The sequence below is a fragment of the Haemaphysalis longicornis genome, unplaced genomic scaffold (assembly GCF_048455015.1).
Source record: "Haemaphysalis longicornis isolate Haplotype H1 unplaced genomic scaffold, Haemaphysalis longicornis Haplotype H1 scaffold_6, whole genome shotgun sequence".
Taxonomy (NCBI): domain Eukaryota; kingdom Metazoa; phylum Arthropoda; class Arachnida; order Ixodida; family Ixodidae; genus Haemaphysalis; species Haemaphysalis longicornis.
The window spans coordinates 185899551-185918809 of NW_027526407.1; the positions used below are offsets into that span (position 1 = coordinate 185899551).

General features: G+C 41.3%; 1 protein-coding gene across 1 annotated transcript in view; it reads left to right on the top strand.

The window, feature by feature from the left end:
- The first annotated feature begins 2511 nt into the window (after nucleotides 1–2511).
- LOC144143397 (membrane metallo-endopeptidase-like 1) overlaps nucleotides 2512–19259 on the top strand; it is a 49024-nt gene continuing 32276 nt past the window's right edge. Inside the window, exons 1-6 of the mRNA XM_077675160.1 lie at nucleotides 2512–2606; nucleotides 3146–3223; nucleotides 3706–3818; nucleotides 8156–8214; nucleotides 11939–11990; nucleotides 15344–15411. Coding sequence (XP_077531286.1) covers nucleotides 2571–2606; nucleotides 3146–3223; nucleotides 3706–3818; nucleotides 8156–8214; nucleotides 11939–11990; nucleotides 15344–15411 — 406 coding nt within the window. The 5' untranslated portion in view covers nucleotides 2512–2570. The remainder of the gene's footprint in view (nucleotides 2607–3145; nucleotides 3224–3705; nucleotides 3819–8155; nucleotides 8215–11938; nucleotides 11991–15343; nucleotides 15412–19259) is intronic.

A 19259-nucleotide genomic window follows, 5' to 3' on the forward strand; every position in this document is an offset into this window, starting at 1 on the left:
TGGGGGGAGCAATCGCCCTTCTACAGTGGAGGAGGCACCCTCACCTGCCTTGAACAATATTTAAGCAATTTGCACGCCCCATCTTCCCAGTTGGGGAGTGTGGCATGTGTCAACAAGAGCACAAGCACGGCCTGCGCCTCGCCCTGGAGGCTTGTCCTCGGTGATAAACGAGGCCGAGCCACCAGAATAGTATGCCGTTTCTTGCTTCGACCGACGACACGATCTGATCACGCCTAGCGTAGGGAGCCGGTGGGTACCAGTTTCACACAAATTGTAAACCATCTATAGCGTCTACTTGTGCATGAATATTTCTGAATAGACCAAGAATCGTTTCAGAAATTATTAAATTATTTCAGTTTATCTTGAACCGCTTATATTCATTCCGCACTTTTCTTTTAGTACTCATTATGTTCTAGCTTTGCTTGGTTTCCTGGTCTTTTGTTCTTGTGTTACTTGGGCTATTTTTTATGATAAATGTCAATATCTTCAAACTAGCCAAACTTGCTATGCTAGTTCCGCATGAATTTTCTGAGACACCCAAACAAAAAAACACCAGGTGCCATTTATATTGATTATGGGATCAAATATACTGAGAAAAAACCATGTCGCCTCTTTTTACGTAAGTAGTAATATTGTGCTGCCGTCGGATGCATCATTATCCAAAACTTTCCAGGTATTTTTTTTCTTTGAGTACAATTTTTCCAAAGCGTTTGCATGTTTTTAAAGCAATGCCGACCGTTCAATAGATTTTTACCAAGCCTGTGCGTGTAAAGCTCATTCGTGGAGACAGATACAGTTACACAACCATGGTGTTCTCATAAAGTACTCCTCGCTTTTATTGACAGTGTGTTTACTTGCACTTTTAACACTATATCCCCCCTTTCATTAAAATCTGGGGTGATCTAACCGGCAATATATTCATGCGCAGATGCGTATAGAAAATGTCTTGCAGACTGCAGCTTCACGTATTTGATTTATTAAGTGTTGTGGCGACATTGCTCGTAAATAGTAGTTTAGAAAACGCGAAGTCGTTAACGTTGTTATGTCTGAAATAACTGTACTGCTTCACAAAATTGGCGCAGATGCTGTCAATATTGTACGTAGAGAAGTAGGAATTCTATTTTAACTCCCGTAGTCCGAATCTCCAATCTTTTAAGTAGCCGCACTTATTCTGTAGATGGATATCGCCGGTATCAATTGCGGACGGTGGTTTTGCTATGTCCACAGTTTACTGTAAAGTACCAATGACAAGTTTATAAAACAACTTCTAACCATATATCGTTTTTTTTGTTCAGTTGAAATAATTTTGTAGTTGGAAAAGCTTAAAACCACCACAACTATGTCTCCCCTCCACCTATAATTCCCTTCAGGTAGGCTTTTCCAACTTTCATTACCATTTCATATTCATTGAGGGCCAACAAAAGTTTTCAAGCGCCCCAGGCGGAAACACCTTTGCATGTATGCATGATCTGTTAGCAAGTTTGATTACCTAAACTGAATTTATATTTTTGCTAGTTTAGGCAGAGCATTACAACGCATGTTTTCGAAATAAGGTTTCGAGATAACAAAAATTCTTCCGGTAATACTAATAACAAGATATAAACGTGAAACGCAAAAAGCCTAGGTAATATCATTGTGCGTACTGTAATGATCACCCTAGCATTACAAAGAGGAATGAAGAAGTACACTACTTGCCATTCATTGTTTGAAAGGTGGAAAGTATTAATGGCTCACCGTTTAGCTCTGGAAAAGATTGAACAGCTCGTCTATGTGGGCTAGTGTAAATACAATTTAAATAGGCTGGTAATTAGTCCGAAGGCACAGATAGGTGGATACAGGAACTAAGAACATCTATATAACAATGTCATCTGCCTTTGGAACCGTATTTTTATAAATAAGCAAATACAACACAGAAAATTTGTGCGCGATGGTCAACACAGGAGGTTTTGCTTGCACTATATTTAAACAGCCCTAGTATATTCAGTTTTGCAAAGTGTTTCACGCTGGTCATTCGGGGCTTTGAATAGCCAGTCAGTGATTAGGCTCTTAGTTTTATCTCAGTCCCTGGTTCTGCGAATAATTATTCCACAATGTGTAGGGCGTCTTCAAAAATCAATTTTTGTATATTTCTCGGGAATCAGGGAGACATTGGTGAAGTAAGCTGAAGTCCGCAAATATAAAGGCAGGACAGATTTCCCCGACGATTTCGTAAAACTCATACCCGGCCAAATTATGTCGTTCTATTGGTGCTATCGTATCCCAAAGTCGGATCATCCTAAAGGTGTGTACCGTGCAATCCCGCAAAAAAACACATCAAGCATTGCCCAGTAACATTTTTAAATAAACTTCTTCAAAGCGTAAGTGTTTTTTAGTGTTTTAAAAAAAAGCAATGTTCGGTCTTATGGTTTAGAGCACCTTCGTCTAAATTACGGCTCTGCTTACCATTCAATGAGGTATGTACCTGCGGTACATATATGGTAACGATATCAAATATTTGCTCCTTCCAGGTTGAAGATCTTGTTGACAGGCTAAGGGACATATTTTACGAAAGGCTGGAAAGCAGCAAATGGATGGAACCTCCGACCATAGCAAATGCAACTCAGAAAGTGAGGGATGGTATTTTTTATCGATTTCTAAAGACGTACACTTTGCTACATAGTTACTTATGTAATTAGTGACCTTATATAACACTGAATGACAAAATTTGACCGAACATTTTTTTTTATCTCTAATGATCAAGACTGGTTTATAATAAGACTTTATAATGATAAGACTTTATGTAAGACTTTATAATGATAAAGACTGGTTTTATTACGCGCATTTATCCCCCTAGCATAATAACGTATGCAGCATTCATGGCTACTCATTCATGCATTAAAACACTTCATATGGGTATTTGTGACAAGTACGTTTACACTACAGTCTTGCATAACATGAAGACAAGATGTATTAAGACACTGGTGTCTTTAAAGTTAGAGGTTACTGTCGGGGCTGTAGAAATGGCAAGCAACGAGTTAACTTGGCTATTGCGTATTTGATCGTTCTCCATCTTGACCTTTATGAATTGTAGCATATTGTTATTAGAATTGGTATATAAATTTCTGGGGGGTATGTTTTAGGGATTCTTGCAATACTATTTTTCCAGCTCCAGAAAATGAGAGCGAAGATAGGATATCAACCATGGCTGCTGAACACAACTTTCCTTGAAATGCTTGGCAAATATGTAAGTGTGACGGGGGTTTTATTATCCAAAATGACCTAAAGATAGCGCTTTGCTATTCAAACTGTGCAATAGCAACATAAAAACAAAACATTTGCGCGCCCATAAGTACTAAATAAATATAAAAACGGATAGGTGTTGCGTTCGGAATTTTTTGGCGGCAGTGGCCACCAAAATTTGTAGAAAAAGACAAAAAATGTACATAAACAAAACAATCTGTTCTTTTCACGTTCTGCCGCATAAAAGTTCTTCAGACGGCATTCCTGAAACAGCAGGCATATTAGCAAGTTTGAGGTCTACCACTAAACAGAAGTTTTCTGGACCTATTTTGTTGCTTTCTTTGAATATTCAGGTGGAAAAAAAACAGAAAAAAAATTGCGTCCTTAACAAGTGGAGAACTTTCGGTGGTAACCACTATTAAAAGTACCACACGTAAGCGCAACGTTTGTTCTGAATTTTAAACTCAGCTTCGATGTCTTTTATAGATTCCACAATTCAAGAAAAATGACACCTTCTTACAGATTTGGTTGTCTATAATGAGAAACAATTTCGCCCACGCATTGCTCCTCTTGCGTCAGTCATACAACAAGACAGCAGAGTAAGTTTTTTTTGGGGTTTTGTAAAAAGCATATAAGCATGTAGAATAAACTAAACGTATTGCATAAAAATGGGCTTCTTTTAGAGTTTTGACGGTTTCGAGGTATGTTTCCCAAGAAAACTCCTGTTGTCCGCGAATAACGTCGTCACGACCTAGTGCTCGAAATCTTCAGTGTTGCTTTACGACATAACTACTGTTTCGAATTTTTAAGTGGGCTGTCTTTCAAATCCGTTTGCTTTGTCCCTTGCGCTCGTTTGCTGCAAGGGTTGAATAAAAAAATGCCCGCGTGTGCAACCAGTAATGTTCGTTTCTCTGGCATTCTGTAGCCGTCGTGTTCTGAGCGGACACGCGACTGTACCCTCTGAGTATCAATAACCACCTGCCCAAAACGTAAATTTAGTTTTCACGTTTTACATATTGCTCCCCAGCAGGTGCGCAAAGCATTACAAAATAATACATTTGGACAGCAGGCACTTGTGGAATAAAACACTATTTCAAATCCAGTGCAATAGAAGCCCCATTACTTCGTTTTTTTACGAAGGGCCACAGAGGGAAGCGTTAAAGGTCAATTTGTTGTTGTTGCTTCTGGAAAAACTCGCATGGAAGCATGCGGGGGTGCCCCACTCAGTTATAATATTGCTGGGTTAATTTTAGAATTCCCCTGTGAAAACCTCCGGAAACCAAAGTTTTGTACCTCTAGATACCCTGCAGTTGTCATTTGCAGAAGTTCAGTCACGATGCTTTAACCGATATTGTTTCTGGAAAACTTTAGCTATGCTGGCGGACGCGCCGAGATAAAATGCAGCAGTTAAAATACATCATTTTCATCAGAGCAGGAAGACTTTTCCAGGGACCAAGGCTTCGAAAAAAATCTAATGCTGCGAACACTAAAACACATGTTGATGGTTTCGGCTCCTTTAATGGGGAAAAAACTTTTCTCAACGCTACCCTCGGTGGTGAAGGATGCGAAATCGAAGATCAAATGTATATGATGGCATTCTTGAAAGGACACATAACAGTGAATTCAAAAGTTTATAATACAATATATGTTATGTTATGGTCAGTTGTAGGATCGGCAACTGTAGTCTTTGTGACCGACTGTCAAAGAGTAGAAACTTTTTTTAGACAATGTGGTGCCCACGCACAGATCACACACCTCTCCACAGACAAGTTATCTTTCTTGATGCTGCGTACCCAATCAGTGATCGGCCCAACACTACTTGAATATTTATAATATATTTTAAAGTATTCTTTCCATATCAGAGAAAGAGAAATAAGGAAATATTAATTTCAATAAATGAACGTGTAAAATAATAATCGTGATGATTAAAATAAAAAAACGTATCCCGAAAGTTCTCCAGCGAACGGTTTTTTTGTGATGACTGAAGTCATCGTTAGTATCAGAACGAAGACCATCATTATCGCCCTTTGCCCGTCGGGTCGGCCACCTCCTCATGGCCATCATACATAGACTAAAGTTGTCCTCGGGTGCATCAGTGGCGCAGGAGCACCGGTGACTCTTGAGAAAGAACTTGAGATGTGGGAACTGGCTATTGGCGGGCGTTCTCCTGCGGACTGCGGTATGGAGCGCTGTGATTTAATTCAGTCCGCAAGGCACAATGAACTTCGCTCTCCCGAATACAAGGCAGTGGCCAATGTACCCTTGCTCTACTGTCTGGTGATGTCGTCGCTCATATAGCGTCGCTTAGCTTCGTTATTTATCGCGTTTTCGTGACCACTTAGGCTGATAGATGTTGCAAGCACTCACGAACCGCGCGAGATCCGCTTACAGACCCGACCAGTGAAAATCCGCCAGCAGACTATCGGTTGCATTTTAGCACTAAATTTTTAGAGGAGCCACACTGCCGTGATTTTTTCAAGGCTGCGTGGCGTAGGCCGACCCTCCAAAGAGATACTTCGCTCCCGTTTTGCGCAGCCGTTCCCCCCCCCTGTAAGGAATGCCAGCCACAAAGTTCACGCGCGCCGACCGTACTGTTAAACTTCGTCCACCTGTTTGGAAGCCCTTCCGGGGTGTAAGAAACTTCTTCTGGGCCACAAGCAACTCCGCTAGCTGCATATAAAGTTGGTTGTAACTCGTATGGGGCAACACGTCCACTTTCCCAACGGGCTGCGGGTTACATTGGGTACTTTGTCGTAGACCCGGCACGTGATTTAAGATAGCTTGGTTCCCTGCGATTCAATGGCAGATTCGAAAGGTTTTACATGCTCTTCGCTTCAGAAACTGTGGTGTCACAGGCGCCATAACGTTGCCAGGAATAACGTGAAACACCAAATTAGCTATGCCGGCAAACAATGCTCTCCTTTGAAGAAGAGAGGCGCGATTCTTACCCACGCTTCCCACCGCAAGCGGTGGTAAGAGGGGTAAAGAGGCGGGGGAAATTGTAATTTTCCCTCGTTTACCACCGTTCTTAGTCTTACCTGCACCTTGTTCTGGGAACACGGAACCGGCGTAGAGTGAATGTTCCGCCTGACATGTCGTTTAGACCTATGGCAGGTTGTAACTCGAGACGATCTTCCAAATCGCATGGCCTTCCAAATCTCGTTCCTTCAGGATGACCTTCTGCTTGCAGTGGCCCCGCTCGAATGCTGTTGGGCGAACATCTGGTGACGGATGTGTTCGTCTATTGAGCTCCGGAGCTGTCTCATGCGCAAAGTCAAAGTACATAAAAGAGGGTCCCTTGAGCTCCCGGTCGTTTGCTGGTTTGGTTTGCCTGGAAGCCTAATGCAGTCCTCTACAGTGTACGGAAAGTGCTGGATGAGCCTCTATTGTAGTTTATTTTTCTTTGTTTTGTTTGCTGCCATCGGTACTACCGCAGTCGCTGCCTCTGCTGTTAGGCAAGGACTGCGCTACACAGAACACTTCCATTGGGCCAACCAAGGCGCATGCCGAAACGTTTAATTATATGGATAAGTCCGTCCATCTTATCACCGGCCAAGTAAAAATAAGGAACTAGTTTATGATTCCTTCAGTGTCCAGAGGGGCCGTGTGCAGTGGTTCATTTGGGTATTTTAAATCCGGATTGCTTGACCCGCTTCGGATCCATTCCGGAAATAACGCATGAGCTTCGGTTGGGCTAGTTCGTCTTACAAGGGCGGCACTTCCCGCATACGCCAGTCTCTCGAGCATTTGATGCTGTTCATGAGCTGCCGCCATCGCTCCCTGTTGGACTCTTGAGTTGAGCTTTCATAGAGGCTTCCTCCATGATGAGAGTTTGGGTTTTCGTTTTTGTCCCGCTGTCGCTGTGTTTCTGTTGGATTCATATTCGCAATTCATTGCCCTTGAGTGCAGCCTGAGTGCCTACACCTATAAGCGTTTACGAATAAGGTATCCTTTTCAATCACGCGCAGCATAAAACTGAATCAGATGTTGAAAGTTAGGTTCGTTTGGGGCGCCGCAAAAAAGATGTGCAGCGATTTCCGCCCTGGTGGCCAAGAGTTCATGCCTCCATGTGGCGCAAGTATTCATCTTCTCGCTATAGGCTGATGAAGGGTCGCTCCGGAAAAGATTCGTCATCCTGTACATCGACAATAATAGGCCATACTTTGGTTAACCAGAGACGTGGTGGTGTCGGATCTCACCCTGGTAAGTGTTTCAGAATCCCACCATTGAAGTCTTGCAGATATAACAGTCAACATACCGCAACTGTTTGGTAACCTGCTAATGCAACAGAACGAATATAACGTCAAATATGGGAAGCAAGACAGGCAAACGCTGACAATTGTGGTGATATTATAAAGCAAATACGTGATACACACACGACATCGGAATGCATGTCCGATTAAGTCATTGTAGTTGCTGCTCGCAAATGTGCAATGACGTAAGTTTTTCAAAGGTATTTTTAATATATTAGGCCTAGCAGGTAATCAGGGCGAGTCAGTAGGCTAATGTGAAACATGATTGAAAGAATGGGAAGAGAGCAAAACGGACCTCGCTTGGCCAAGCTAGTATCCTTGCCTGTATTGCCAACGTGCAGTTCTTTGGGTGTTTTTGTTTAAGTCAATGATCAGTTTTATCAAAATTGGTCATTTTCAACGTCCTACCTAGCTCAGGCAACAATGTCTCACCGAAACAAATGTGTTTATGTGAAACCGCTTTACTCTTGTAATCGAATGAAATTTTGGCACAAGAAAAATGAGCCACAGTGCCCTACAACTACAAAATCTATTGAGCTTGAGGAAACAAATGTATTAGCGGCCTACTCTTGTGAAAATATATTATGTTGCAACACCTGTGTATTGAAAATTTGCTTAGTACCTGTTGTGACACTGTGTGCCGCTTATAAATGATGGAAATTAATACATTTTGTGTTCCATAGATGGACCGTTGGACCTACAGTCGTAAATGCCTTCTACGCTGCGGACAAAAATGATATGTGTGAGTACGTGAAGTAATACGGAGGTATATTCTCTCAGATTTTACTCAAGAATAGTTCTTCGAGCACATGGATATCATCAGTGGGTACCTACATTTTAAACTACGTTGAGTATAAATGATAATAGTTTGAGTAATATAAATGTATGGGACTAGAAGTCGCTTTCTAGAAAAATATTTTTCTCCTTTATTTAGGAAACAAACACTGTAATATGAACAGGTGTGTTTCTGCATGTATAGTCTCTCAAATTAAAATTTCGCCCGAGCATTTCCCTCTAAATTAAATTTTAAGTAGTCCAAACACTGAAAGTTGTATAATTATATAAAAAAGCTATAAGTCACCCGTCGATTGACGAGTCGATGGAGGGATGGAGAGTAAGGAGTTGATGGAGAGATGATTGACGGAAACTTAATGGGAAAGGGTGATATGTAGTACTCGATAGACATGGCTGGAGATATTTGGGAGTGTTCTTTATCTCGCAGTAGTCACAACCCTGGTGATTAAGCTTATGTTCTTATACAAGCAGGAGACCTCCTAAATAAAAAGTTAAGAACCGCTGCATTTTCATGAATAGCACGTAATATATGGCTGGGCGCACTGCGTCGTCCTACCACTTAGGCTTGGAGAAAGCATTGATAAATGTAAACTCACACAATAAATTCGCCATGGCGGTGTACCGAAGCTAATGTTGCGTCGACCAAAAAAGCCGCAGCACATGAGTAGCGAGGGTCTGCTGCACTGGTTGTAACCACTATTTTTTTTCAAGGAATGGCAACTTCCTCCTGCATTGACACTAATGTCATTTAAGCAGCGCTTTCCTTAATTGAAGAATGTCCTTCCCGCAGTATAGATGTCTTTAAAATATGACGATGATAGTTTATTACTGAATCACTTCTACAAAAAAGCTCTGCCGTGTGGTCAGCTGTGCGATGACAATCATTTTCCACAGACACTGCCCCTCCGGTTCTCGATGAGTTACCTGAATGCTTGCTGCATGCTTGACGTACTGTCTGCCCATTTTAGGAGTATATGACTTGAGCATACATGCCAACAAGCGCTTTGTGTTGATTCGAACCACAGGCTGCTTTTTTGTGCCTGAAGGAAGGCTGTACGTAGCGCTGGCTGCCACGGTATGCATTGTCGGTCATTCGGTGTATGTTTATGACAGATTAGCAGCCAGAAATCCTTGCTCTCTGCCCAGTGCTTGTATGAGCACCTTGACAATGGTTTCGTGTAACCCTGCATAAGTTGCGCCCCAAATTGTGCCAACTGAGCCTCCAGCAGCATGTTGATACAGCCCGTTAACCACCAGGAATGACACAGTGGAGTACGTGTGAATTACATATTTCGCGGGCTCCAACAAATGTTAGAAACTATGAATGCGTTCCAGTGCGTTACGTTTATGGTTCCTCCACATTCTGTACCCAAAGCAGAACATTTGGTGCCTGCGTTTTTTACTTTTTTGTTGCTTTTTGCATGTCGCTAAGTTAGTGTGTGTTTTGTTAGTGTGAGTGTACTCCTGTTGTGTTAGTCTACTCCTCTGTTGTCCCGTTCTTTCGCGCTGTTTATCTCAGAAATATGTACCAACTGGCCCGCCTACAAACCTTATTGCAGTTAGTGTGTGATTGCACTGACTCGTTCCAATATTCACACATAAGGAAGTACTCAATCCGTTTGCCCGAGTTTAAGAGCGACGCAGCACCACTATCCAGTATCCCTTTTCAAGAACCAAGGCGGACTGTGTAGCTGCGGACTTGGCTTTTTAGCGAACTGGCTTGAGGATCTACCGCAGTTTAATAATCGTATCAGCTGCATGAATATGCAATTATTTGTCTTTAAATTTCTCTACGCACTTCTGTTCCATTTACCATCAAATTTCAACAACCAGTCGCCCTGTGAAGTAGTCCTCAGCAGCTTCGTAGACTACAATTACACGAGATCTTTTTGCTTTATTAACCAGCTTTCCAAGCCTGGAAAACTTTTTGGCTTATTTGAACCCGGAAATTTAAACAACCACACACCTCTCCACCCCTAGTGACTCGGTCAGTAGAACCTCCAATTTCTGCATTTCATTACCCTTTTATACCATCCGCAAAGTAACCTTGGTACATTATGCTCGTAAATTTTTTAGCACAATGGATAGTAAAGGCTAGGTGACTTACGTCGAGAGTTCAAAATAACCTTTCGTGGGGACGCTTTCCCTCAATCAGAACAAAAATGTCTTACTCGCACGCAGTGAAGCTCGAAATTTGCTGATGCACACTTTACGCTCCCGTTATACAACGGCCTGTGCCCGCTGCTCCACGCTCCAAGGTAGCAAGTAACAAATATAGGTCTCCTCAGTTGTTACTCCAGATATGTGGTGCCCAACAGTATAACATGGGACTGTCATCCACTAAGCAGTCTGCAGCACAAACCCGGAACGACGATTTTGTTTGCAGCTTTCTACAACAACCGCCTTTGTTGCACCGGCCGACCAATATTCCGCGCGAGGAACATGCGTGAACCTGAAATGTATGTAGGCGATAACCTGCTATACTTAAAACTCTGCTGTTCTGGCTGTGCACGTTGCCAATACTTAACACACCAGGCACCTCAGATGCATTCCAGACGAAATATTGATGACGAAATAATAGCCCAGAAAAGAATACCACATGAACATTGTGCGAGAAAGGTGGTAAAGAGCAAACACAAAATCAAAAGATTTTTGTGCCCGGTGCTACAAACACTCAAAACAAATGCTGCAGAAAGATACCGTGCGGCAAGTGTAAACCGAGGTCAAGTCGATTGAACTGAGCAAATCTCCAGAGCATTTATTACAGTAGGAGGACAATGAGACATCCACAGTGTGAGGGTTTGAAGGCAGGAATGTGTGGCGCGGTCGAGCTGGCAGAATCACATTGTGTTTATATAGAGTTTGAAGTGAAGCACGCTGGTACACATCAAACGTTTTTAGCTTATACAGTGCTTACCAAGCGGAAATTTTGTTTTTTTAGTTCTGTGTCATACATTATTCTATTCTATATTAGATGTGGTCTATGCTTACACCAAAAATGTGGTGAGTGGTTTCTGGATATCTATGGTGAATGTTAATACTGCGCAGTTAAAATGTTTTTTCTTATTTCTGTGTCTAAAAAACACACCAAAAACATACCGAGTGTAGCCAAACAGCAGTTCCAATCATGAACGCGACACCTTATTTATTCGGACTGAATCATTACTCAGTATTTTAGAGTCATTGTAACCTTATTTCGCAGAGTTAAAATTTTGCTTGAATATTCACATATAAATATAAACATACAGTGAATCAACAGTTACTTGCTCTGTTGACTTACACAACATTTAACAATGAGCAAAGCTCCAATGTTATTCTATGGCTCAGACAAATTTCTCCAGAAATTAACAATAGCGCTAAATGCAACCCCTTCTTACTGCAGGAGCTCTCATCTACACAAAAAATGCCGAAGCGCTTTGTGCCTCAACGGTACATTTCTGCACCCGCACTTTCAAATATTGTATGGTCTTTAAGTTACTCATTTAAGCACGGATTCTAAATGATGTGCATGAAAATGAGTGCGGACCCAACGGTGTACCTTCCACCGTATGGTATTTCAGTGCTTCGCAGTGTTATACTTTCAAATATTGCCTTGGGGAGTCTCAGACCTATTATTTCCAGTTTATATCACTATCTACTGAAAACACCAAAAAAAGGTTCGTTTTTTTCAGCTTACCCATCTGCCATACTACAAGGCTTGTTTTACACCGAAGGCCTTCCACGGTAAGTCACAGACCACTTCACAAGTTTAAATAAATATCTTACGGAGGAGCCCCGGACGGACGGAGCGTAATGGGCAGCAGGAGTTTGTGTTTTGCACTCTTGTCGATCGTCTTTGCTTTTGCTTTCGTACGTTTTATTTTTACGTCCACAACCACCAAACATATTTTGTAGTGTTTAAAACCACCCTGGTTGTCGTTCTACCTTTCTTCTGTAATATGAGGCATTACTTGTTATAAATAAAAGAAAAGGCATTGCCACCACGTTGCAATGCAATATTCTGAAGATAAAACAATGCACGATAAACCCTATTTAAAATTTCCTTCCTTCCTTCCTTTCCTAACACTTTTCAAATAAAAACCAGAATGGCCTTCTCATGCACTTGTTTAAAATTATGGGAGAACAAAGCCTGCTCGAGTAATAGAGAAAACTGTAAACAATCGACGTCGCTGCAACTGAAAGAAATGTATGGACAGGTAGTATGACACATCTGCCTCCAAGGAGAGAGAAGTTTATTCCTAAAATAGTAATAAGGTACGTTGAAATAAATGAAATGAGCCAACAAACAAATTCTTGATGACGGCGCTATGTTCTTATTATTAACTAGCACTGCAAATGATCATGCACTGTAGACTAGTACACAGGGGTAAAGCACGGCCCAACGTTGGGTGTAGAGTTGCAGATGATTGTATATTGGATACCGGTACCCTTATTTAAAACACACTTGATTGGACGGGACCCGGAAAGTCTGGAAACTGAATTAAAACGTTAGGAAAGTTATGTCTTAAAATCCAACACTTCGGCTACCGCACGGTGGGCGTATATTGTCATCAAGCTCTGCCAGCAGAAAATACTGCGTTTGGACGTAGTAAATTTTATTCTGCTAGCATGTCTGGATGTTTAGGATTTCAAGAAAAAAATTCACTCGTTAGATTGGTGCAGACCAGAAACCTGCTCTCTAGTCTCCATACAAGACTTCTAACCACCGAGAAGCACGCCCGGATGGTGTACTCCGCAACTGAGTAAAGAACATTGTCGTGGCAACTCACCTTCGCTACATATACTTCACAAGTGTTGCATGCCCGTTACGCAGTAGTGATCAGCCATTCAAACAATAAGTTATTAGGGCACAACCACTTGAGCAGTCGAATCCAGTTAATAGCGTGATTCCTGCCTAGCATACTGAAGGCAAACTGTTCAATATCTACATATGGTCTGTAGCAGAGTGGGGAAATTCTTGCCCAGTGTAGGCTTTTGCAGAGAGTTTGTGAACAAGAATGTATGCTGCTTTCGCATGACGCCACGTAGCTAGTGCAGCGTAGCATCATTTCACAATTTTGTTCATTTTTTGAACCAAAATCTGTACCAGTATTATACATTCACACTTTATTTTAAACTGGAAGTGCGCACGTCGCTACAAAGATGTGTGTAAACGCATACAAAAAGAATTTATGTCTTAGAACTGCACAATGTCTTCGTCTTCACCTAATGTACTCTTTCAAATAACATGTTCTTCGCTTAGTGACTATTGGCACCTTTATTTAGTATTTAAAATATTATTGTTAGCAACGCTGAGAATAAGACTAGTTGCAACGTATTCGCGATTGTCTTCAATGGTTGTTTAGGCAAAGTTGTGACAAGGTCAGCATAGGTAGCTAATACAGGAACAGGTTAACATCAGTGACCATGGCTTCCAATGACCGTATAAAAGTGACATTGAAAATGCTGCCTCCAACTAAGAACTTCCTTGTGGTAGTAATTTCATAGGGCCTTTAAACTTTCCGTAGTATGATACGTTCGATAGTGGGATAAATTTGTGCCTGATGTAAAAAGACGACACATGCATTTCACTTGGTCGTTGCCGCCTTCCTGTACCCGTTTGAAACATCCAGGTGGGTAACCGATAGCTGGTGATCCTATTTCTCTGTTTTTTTTTTTACTTTTTGTTGGTTATAAATCTCCGGTCAGTTAGAAAAAATTATGGTATCAAAGACAAGCACTTCAAGTTTGCCACTGCAACGCTATAATAGGTGGGATGTAGCAGTTTTCGACGTTTTGTTTCTTTTTCATGGGAACGCGAGGCATAGGGACGCTTAGTTTGCCCAATTACGAAGGCAATAAAAGGTTGAATATTTATGGAGGCACAAAAACGAGGCATACAAAACTGTTGCGAGGAGCATATTTCAATACAACACGCTCAGTACATTTCGCCTACATTTTATTACTATAAATACCTCTTGAGCCTTCTACAAAGTTTAAAAGGTGCTTACAGAGAAGGCTTTGTTGTAATTGATAACAACAACGTATTTCCAATAATTATACTGTATAGCTACATGTCGTAAAAATAAACTTTTCTCGAACACGCAAATAGTTCTCGTTTCCAACACTGCTTGGCAATCTGCAGCCATAGTTGGATAAATGGAACAAGAAATGTTTAAACAGGTGCGACCAGTAAAACAAATTGCAAACGTACTTGTGAGCGTATGTCTTGCTGGGCTTAGATTACACCATTTCTGCACAATTTGCGCTGTCGCTGAAGAATACAACGATTTCATAACAACTACCATAAAAGAACTCAGGTAGGCAAACGTTCCATGTGATATAACATGTTGGATATACCAAAACCAGTAAAAAAATTTTTGGTGCACCATACTTTTTATTATCTGGCTACTGCTATATCACACTACATGCCTTTTTTGCTTCTTTAAAATTTATGCGACCCCTCAGAGGAAGGTACATTTACCACCGGCTTTATTACTCAGGCGAACTGCTTCTTTTGCTAAATTGTTTTGCTCAACGTTTTTTAATATATTTACGCTCGATACACAAAAGCCGATTGTACTTATAACACCTTCTACAATATTGTTACTACAACATGTCCTCGGCAAAGGACATTATTTAAAAACCACTACCCACTTCCCCCACCATTCTTTCGAATGGGCGTCTGGCTTGCTATTTATTTTTATTTTTAGCCATGAAATCTTTAACGTGGAAAGTTGTGGAATGTATTCCCTGTTATAATTTTGACTCTCAATGTTCCTTCTTACTCCGATATAAGTAAACTTTATCGGGTAAAATTTCTGCCCACGCAATAACAGAAGAACTAATCGAGTCATAAACAATCATTATGCTGAAGGAAAAGGATAAATTCACAACACGTTAGCAAAAATATCGAGTAGTTACCATCAAACTTATATCTTTTTTTTTGCTGAATTACAACTATATAAGTGATGTTGGGGATAACAGCGGTGCAGCTAAACTTTCGAAAAAAGTTATAGGCTGGAATCAATATCGTGCAAAATGTTGCTATGGTTTGCAATGATGCCAACTAAACTACTTCCACTTTTTTTTAACAGATCTATAAGCTTTGGAGGAATTGGTTCGGTGGTTGGACATGAACTTACCCATGGCTTTGACAACGTAGGCAAGTCGTAGGCAGCTTGACTTTTGTTTTGTTTTTATCTATTGGTTTTTTGCTAAACATCGAATGTATTATACAATTATAAATAGTAAATGTACATAGAACATGAAGAATGTCGTGTACAATATGCTCAGAATTACTTGTATACCTACCATGAAGCATCTGGGAGCGAGTTTGCTGTAAAAGACATTCGCCATAAACGTAATTTATATCTGCAAACTATTATTCAGTAAATAAATTACATTTTAGATTCAGAAGCTAGAAGTTAGGCAATTTTTAAAACATTTTTAGTTAAGGGACAATAATTTCATCTAAACCGACATAGCCGTCTTCATTAACCGATTTACTCCTGGGTACAGACATGGTTGCAGTGGAGAAGAAATTTTTTTCACTTATTTGAAGTGACAAAACGCGACGGGTGCCAGTACAAACTAGAAAACGAAACACCTGATATATAATACGTGTAATAAAAATCTGAACATATGATGGCGTAAAGAATGCTGGGAACCCGAAAGATCATACCCAAACTTATTAGTTTATTTTTGGCATTTCAAGCGCTCACCGTCCGAACAGTACATTTGGAGGCGCGTAATCTTTTATTCCTGAAACGATGCGGCTACTAAAATTTTGATGGAGTTGGTCTCATCATAATCCTAGCGCCTAAGGGAAAGCTCCTACTTCGCGGCACGGCTAGTTTCTTCGGAGGTTTTTGTTCAACGTGGCAAAGAGCCGAAAATATTGCGAGATTACGACCCTTTGGAGAGAGCATATGTTTCGTGCGAAATGGGAAATTTTATACCGTATTTGCTGGTCGCACCACTCCATGTTGAAGCGACGCTTTCTCTTTTAGACTGATTGAGCCCGTCTGATCCACAAAAGGAACTGCAAGACAGCCACCTTTCTGAATTGACGATGAATATTATCGTAAGGGAAGAAAAAAAGCAGACTTCCTGGTATCGAAATTGAACCAGGGTTTCTCGGGTTATGAATCCGATTACTATTGGATTGCTGCCTTTTGACGTTTTCGAAGCCGTTTGAATTCAAAGAGAATGGTGAATGGAGTAGCAAGATTAGGCAGAAGGATCATGCACCCCTCAGTTTAATGACGATGATGCTTGAACGCAAAGCTATCTTTGTGCGCAATCAAAGGCGAAGTGGCAACGTAAAAGCCATTGCAATTAGAAGTCAAAACAACGTGCCAGTGGAAGTCAAGGTTTATAACGACAAAGTCGGCATTGTCTGGGTGGCAAAGTTCAAACTGAAACCACAACTGTGAAACCCCCACAAGAAACTGTTGCTTTGAAGATTATCAAGCGCAAGGTAGAGGGGTGCATGTTTTCGTATTTGTAGATGCCTGATAGCAACGTTTCTAAGAATAGGACTTATTTTAAGCATGCGGCCATAAGAGAAAGCCGTTTGAAGTTAAGTACCATCGCCCACGCTCTGAAACTGGCACTCGGAGCTTCTTTATGTAACGCCTAAAATTATGCCCTTTCGATCGCTTATGCTGGTGTTGGCCGAAAAAACTATACAACAGAATTTCTAACTATGTGACTGTAAAACTATGTCTTGATAAATTATAGTAAAAACGCTCCGCACCAGGACTCTGAGTACACGACTTCAAGCCGCCTAAAGATGGCGTGCCTTGCGTTAGGTGTATTTGGTAACTTTAATTTTTTGCTCATATACGTTGCTTATGTTTTTAACACTCCCGGAATGATGTTTTGCAAATTACGAGGCCAAGAGCAGTCTTTTCTTCCGATTGAGTTATGTCAGGTTTCATTTTAGATAGTTTTTTGGCTTAAGCTCACCGCAGCCACATGTTTACGGGGAGATGTGACGCTAGTTATATGTCAGACGCACAAATATTTCCTTGCCAGCCGAGAAAGAACCTCCGTATGCCCAAATATTAGAACAAACTTCAGTGCTGCGATTGAACGCCGGATGAGAAAAAGATCTCGAAGGCGTTTTATCCTCAAGGTGTCAGAAATGGTATATTTCGCCTAATTGTGCTGTTCCTGCTTTATTGCACCCTTTCGGGAACTGTGCCCGAGGACTGTGATTGGGGACTGTGCCCGCTAGCAATCAGGGCTTACGGCAACACCACGCCAATGAGAACTCGCCAGCATGTCAGTGCCAGAATGCCCGTTTTCTGCGAACTCGTTCGTCGAACAAATAACGCTACAGCGCCGACATGGTGGATTCACAATATAACACATCGCCCAAAATCCAGTTATTCAACTTAGAAAAACATGCACAATCGGGGATTCCAACTAGCCACTTGTAATACAATCTATTTAGTGCTCCAGACCACTCAGCCATAAGCCAGCACGCAAATACAGTTTATAATGTATAGCCAGCTGACAGTTTGTTATGTAGGCATTTTAGCAACTGAGATGACTGTTGCTTCTATAGCACTCGTGCAGTAAGCGTCCCCAATTTCCAAAAATATGTTATGCCTGGCCTTTGTATTCCTTAGGTGGAAAAGGGTTCGCATACGTGTGGTCGTGTTGGCGACCGCTGTTCTAGTTATCGCAGGGCCAACAGTGATGCCCGCACCGTGGTTTTGCGCTGTACCATAAATGTTTGGTTGGTTTTAACTCTTTCGGACCTGTATTACTTCGTTAACTTTTCTCTCGTACTAAATTCCCGTTAGAGTTTTCTAGTAGCATACCAGTCAGCGAAGCGTCGCATGTGCGCTTGTTTAGAGCGCCTTGGACTTAGAGAATGATAAAATCTACAAAATAACAAACTAAACGTCCATTTGTGCTAGCGCAAACGTGCCGTAGATAAGTTTCAACTTAGCGAACAAATTGCGATGACACGCCGGATGATGGCCTAATAGACGCTGAGCCGACTCATTCTGTCGGGAGGATAGGCGAGCAGTACAGTAGTGCAGTAAAACCAAATCATCTTGGTTGACGTCTTACAAAACGTTATAAAAAGGTAGGACGACAGCATTTTTAATTTGAATTTTTCACCGAATATAGTCGCGTAAACGAAGCAAAAGTGGTCAAAACGGAGCCTAGGCACACTTGACTAATATTTCCGCAAGCAATCCCTCATGTTAACAGACAACTTTATGTCTGTGTAGGTTGCACTTTCTTTTGTTTTAAACATTTCTGGTAGGCATCGTGAAATGTTTGGATTTTGTACGGAAGCCAGCGTGTGTCGAATTATATGTCTTGAATGTGAAAGGTGTAATTGCAGTGCGGAAGTCCTTGTAGGAACATATTGAATGTGCGTGTGCTATTTAGCGCAGAGGCAGACCCTGAAAAACTCTTGGAGACGAACCAAAAATCCTATTATACCACAGCCTTTTTAAATAGGTTGTTCTGACTGTATCGCCACTGAAGTGATAATAGTGTGTCACTTTAGTTTTTCTGTTCAAGGTTGGCGTCTTGAGCATTGCATCTAGGTATTTCGCAAAGAAAACAGTAGCCTAAAGATTTGTACCTTGGCGTGTCAAGCTTTCTTCTTTTTTACTTGGCGCACATGAAGCCGCAAAAGGCCAAAGAAAGGAAGCTAAGTACTATACATGATAAAGCGTATCTTCGCTTTTGTCAGGGCTTCATTTGATACTCAAGCAGTCACGCAGAGGTTTATGTGTCTTATTCCGTGATCGATTTCACTGTCTTCATACTAATTCTGGTTGTTCAGAAATCATAACGGCATATCCCCAATTCCAGAATTGTGGCCTCACTTGCAATCGTTTCGAGGTGGTAGAACATTTATTGCGAAAAGCGGACATTTCAGTGGCATGATGTAGCAAGTGTACTATAAAAAACGGCATGCGCAATTTGTTGACAGAATCGTTGAAACATCCTTTTTCAATCAGAGAGGATTGCATA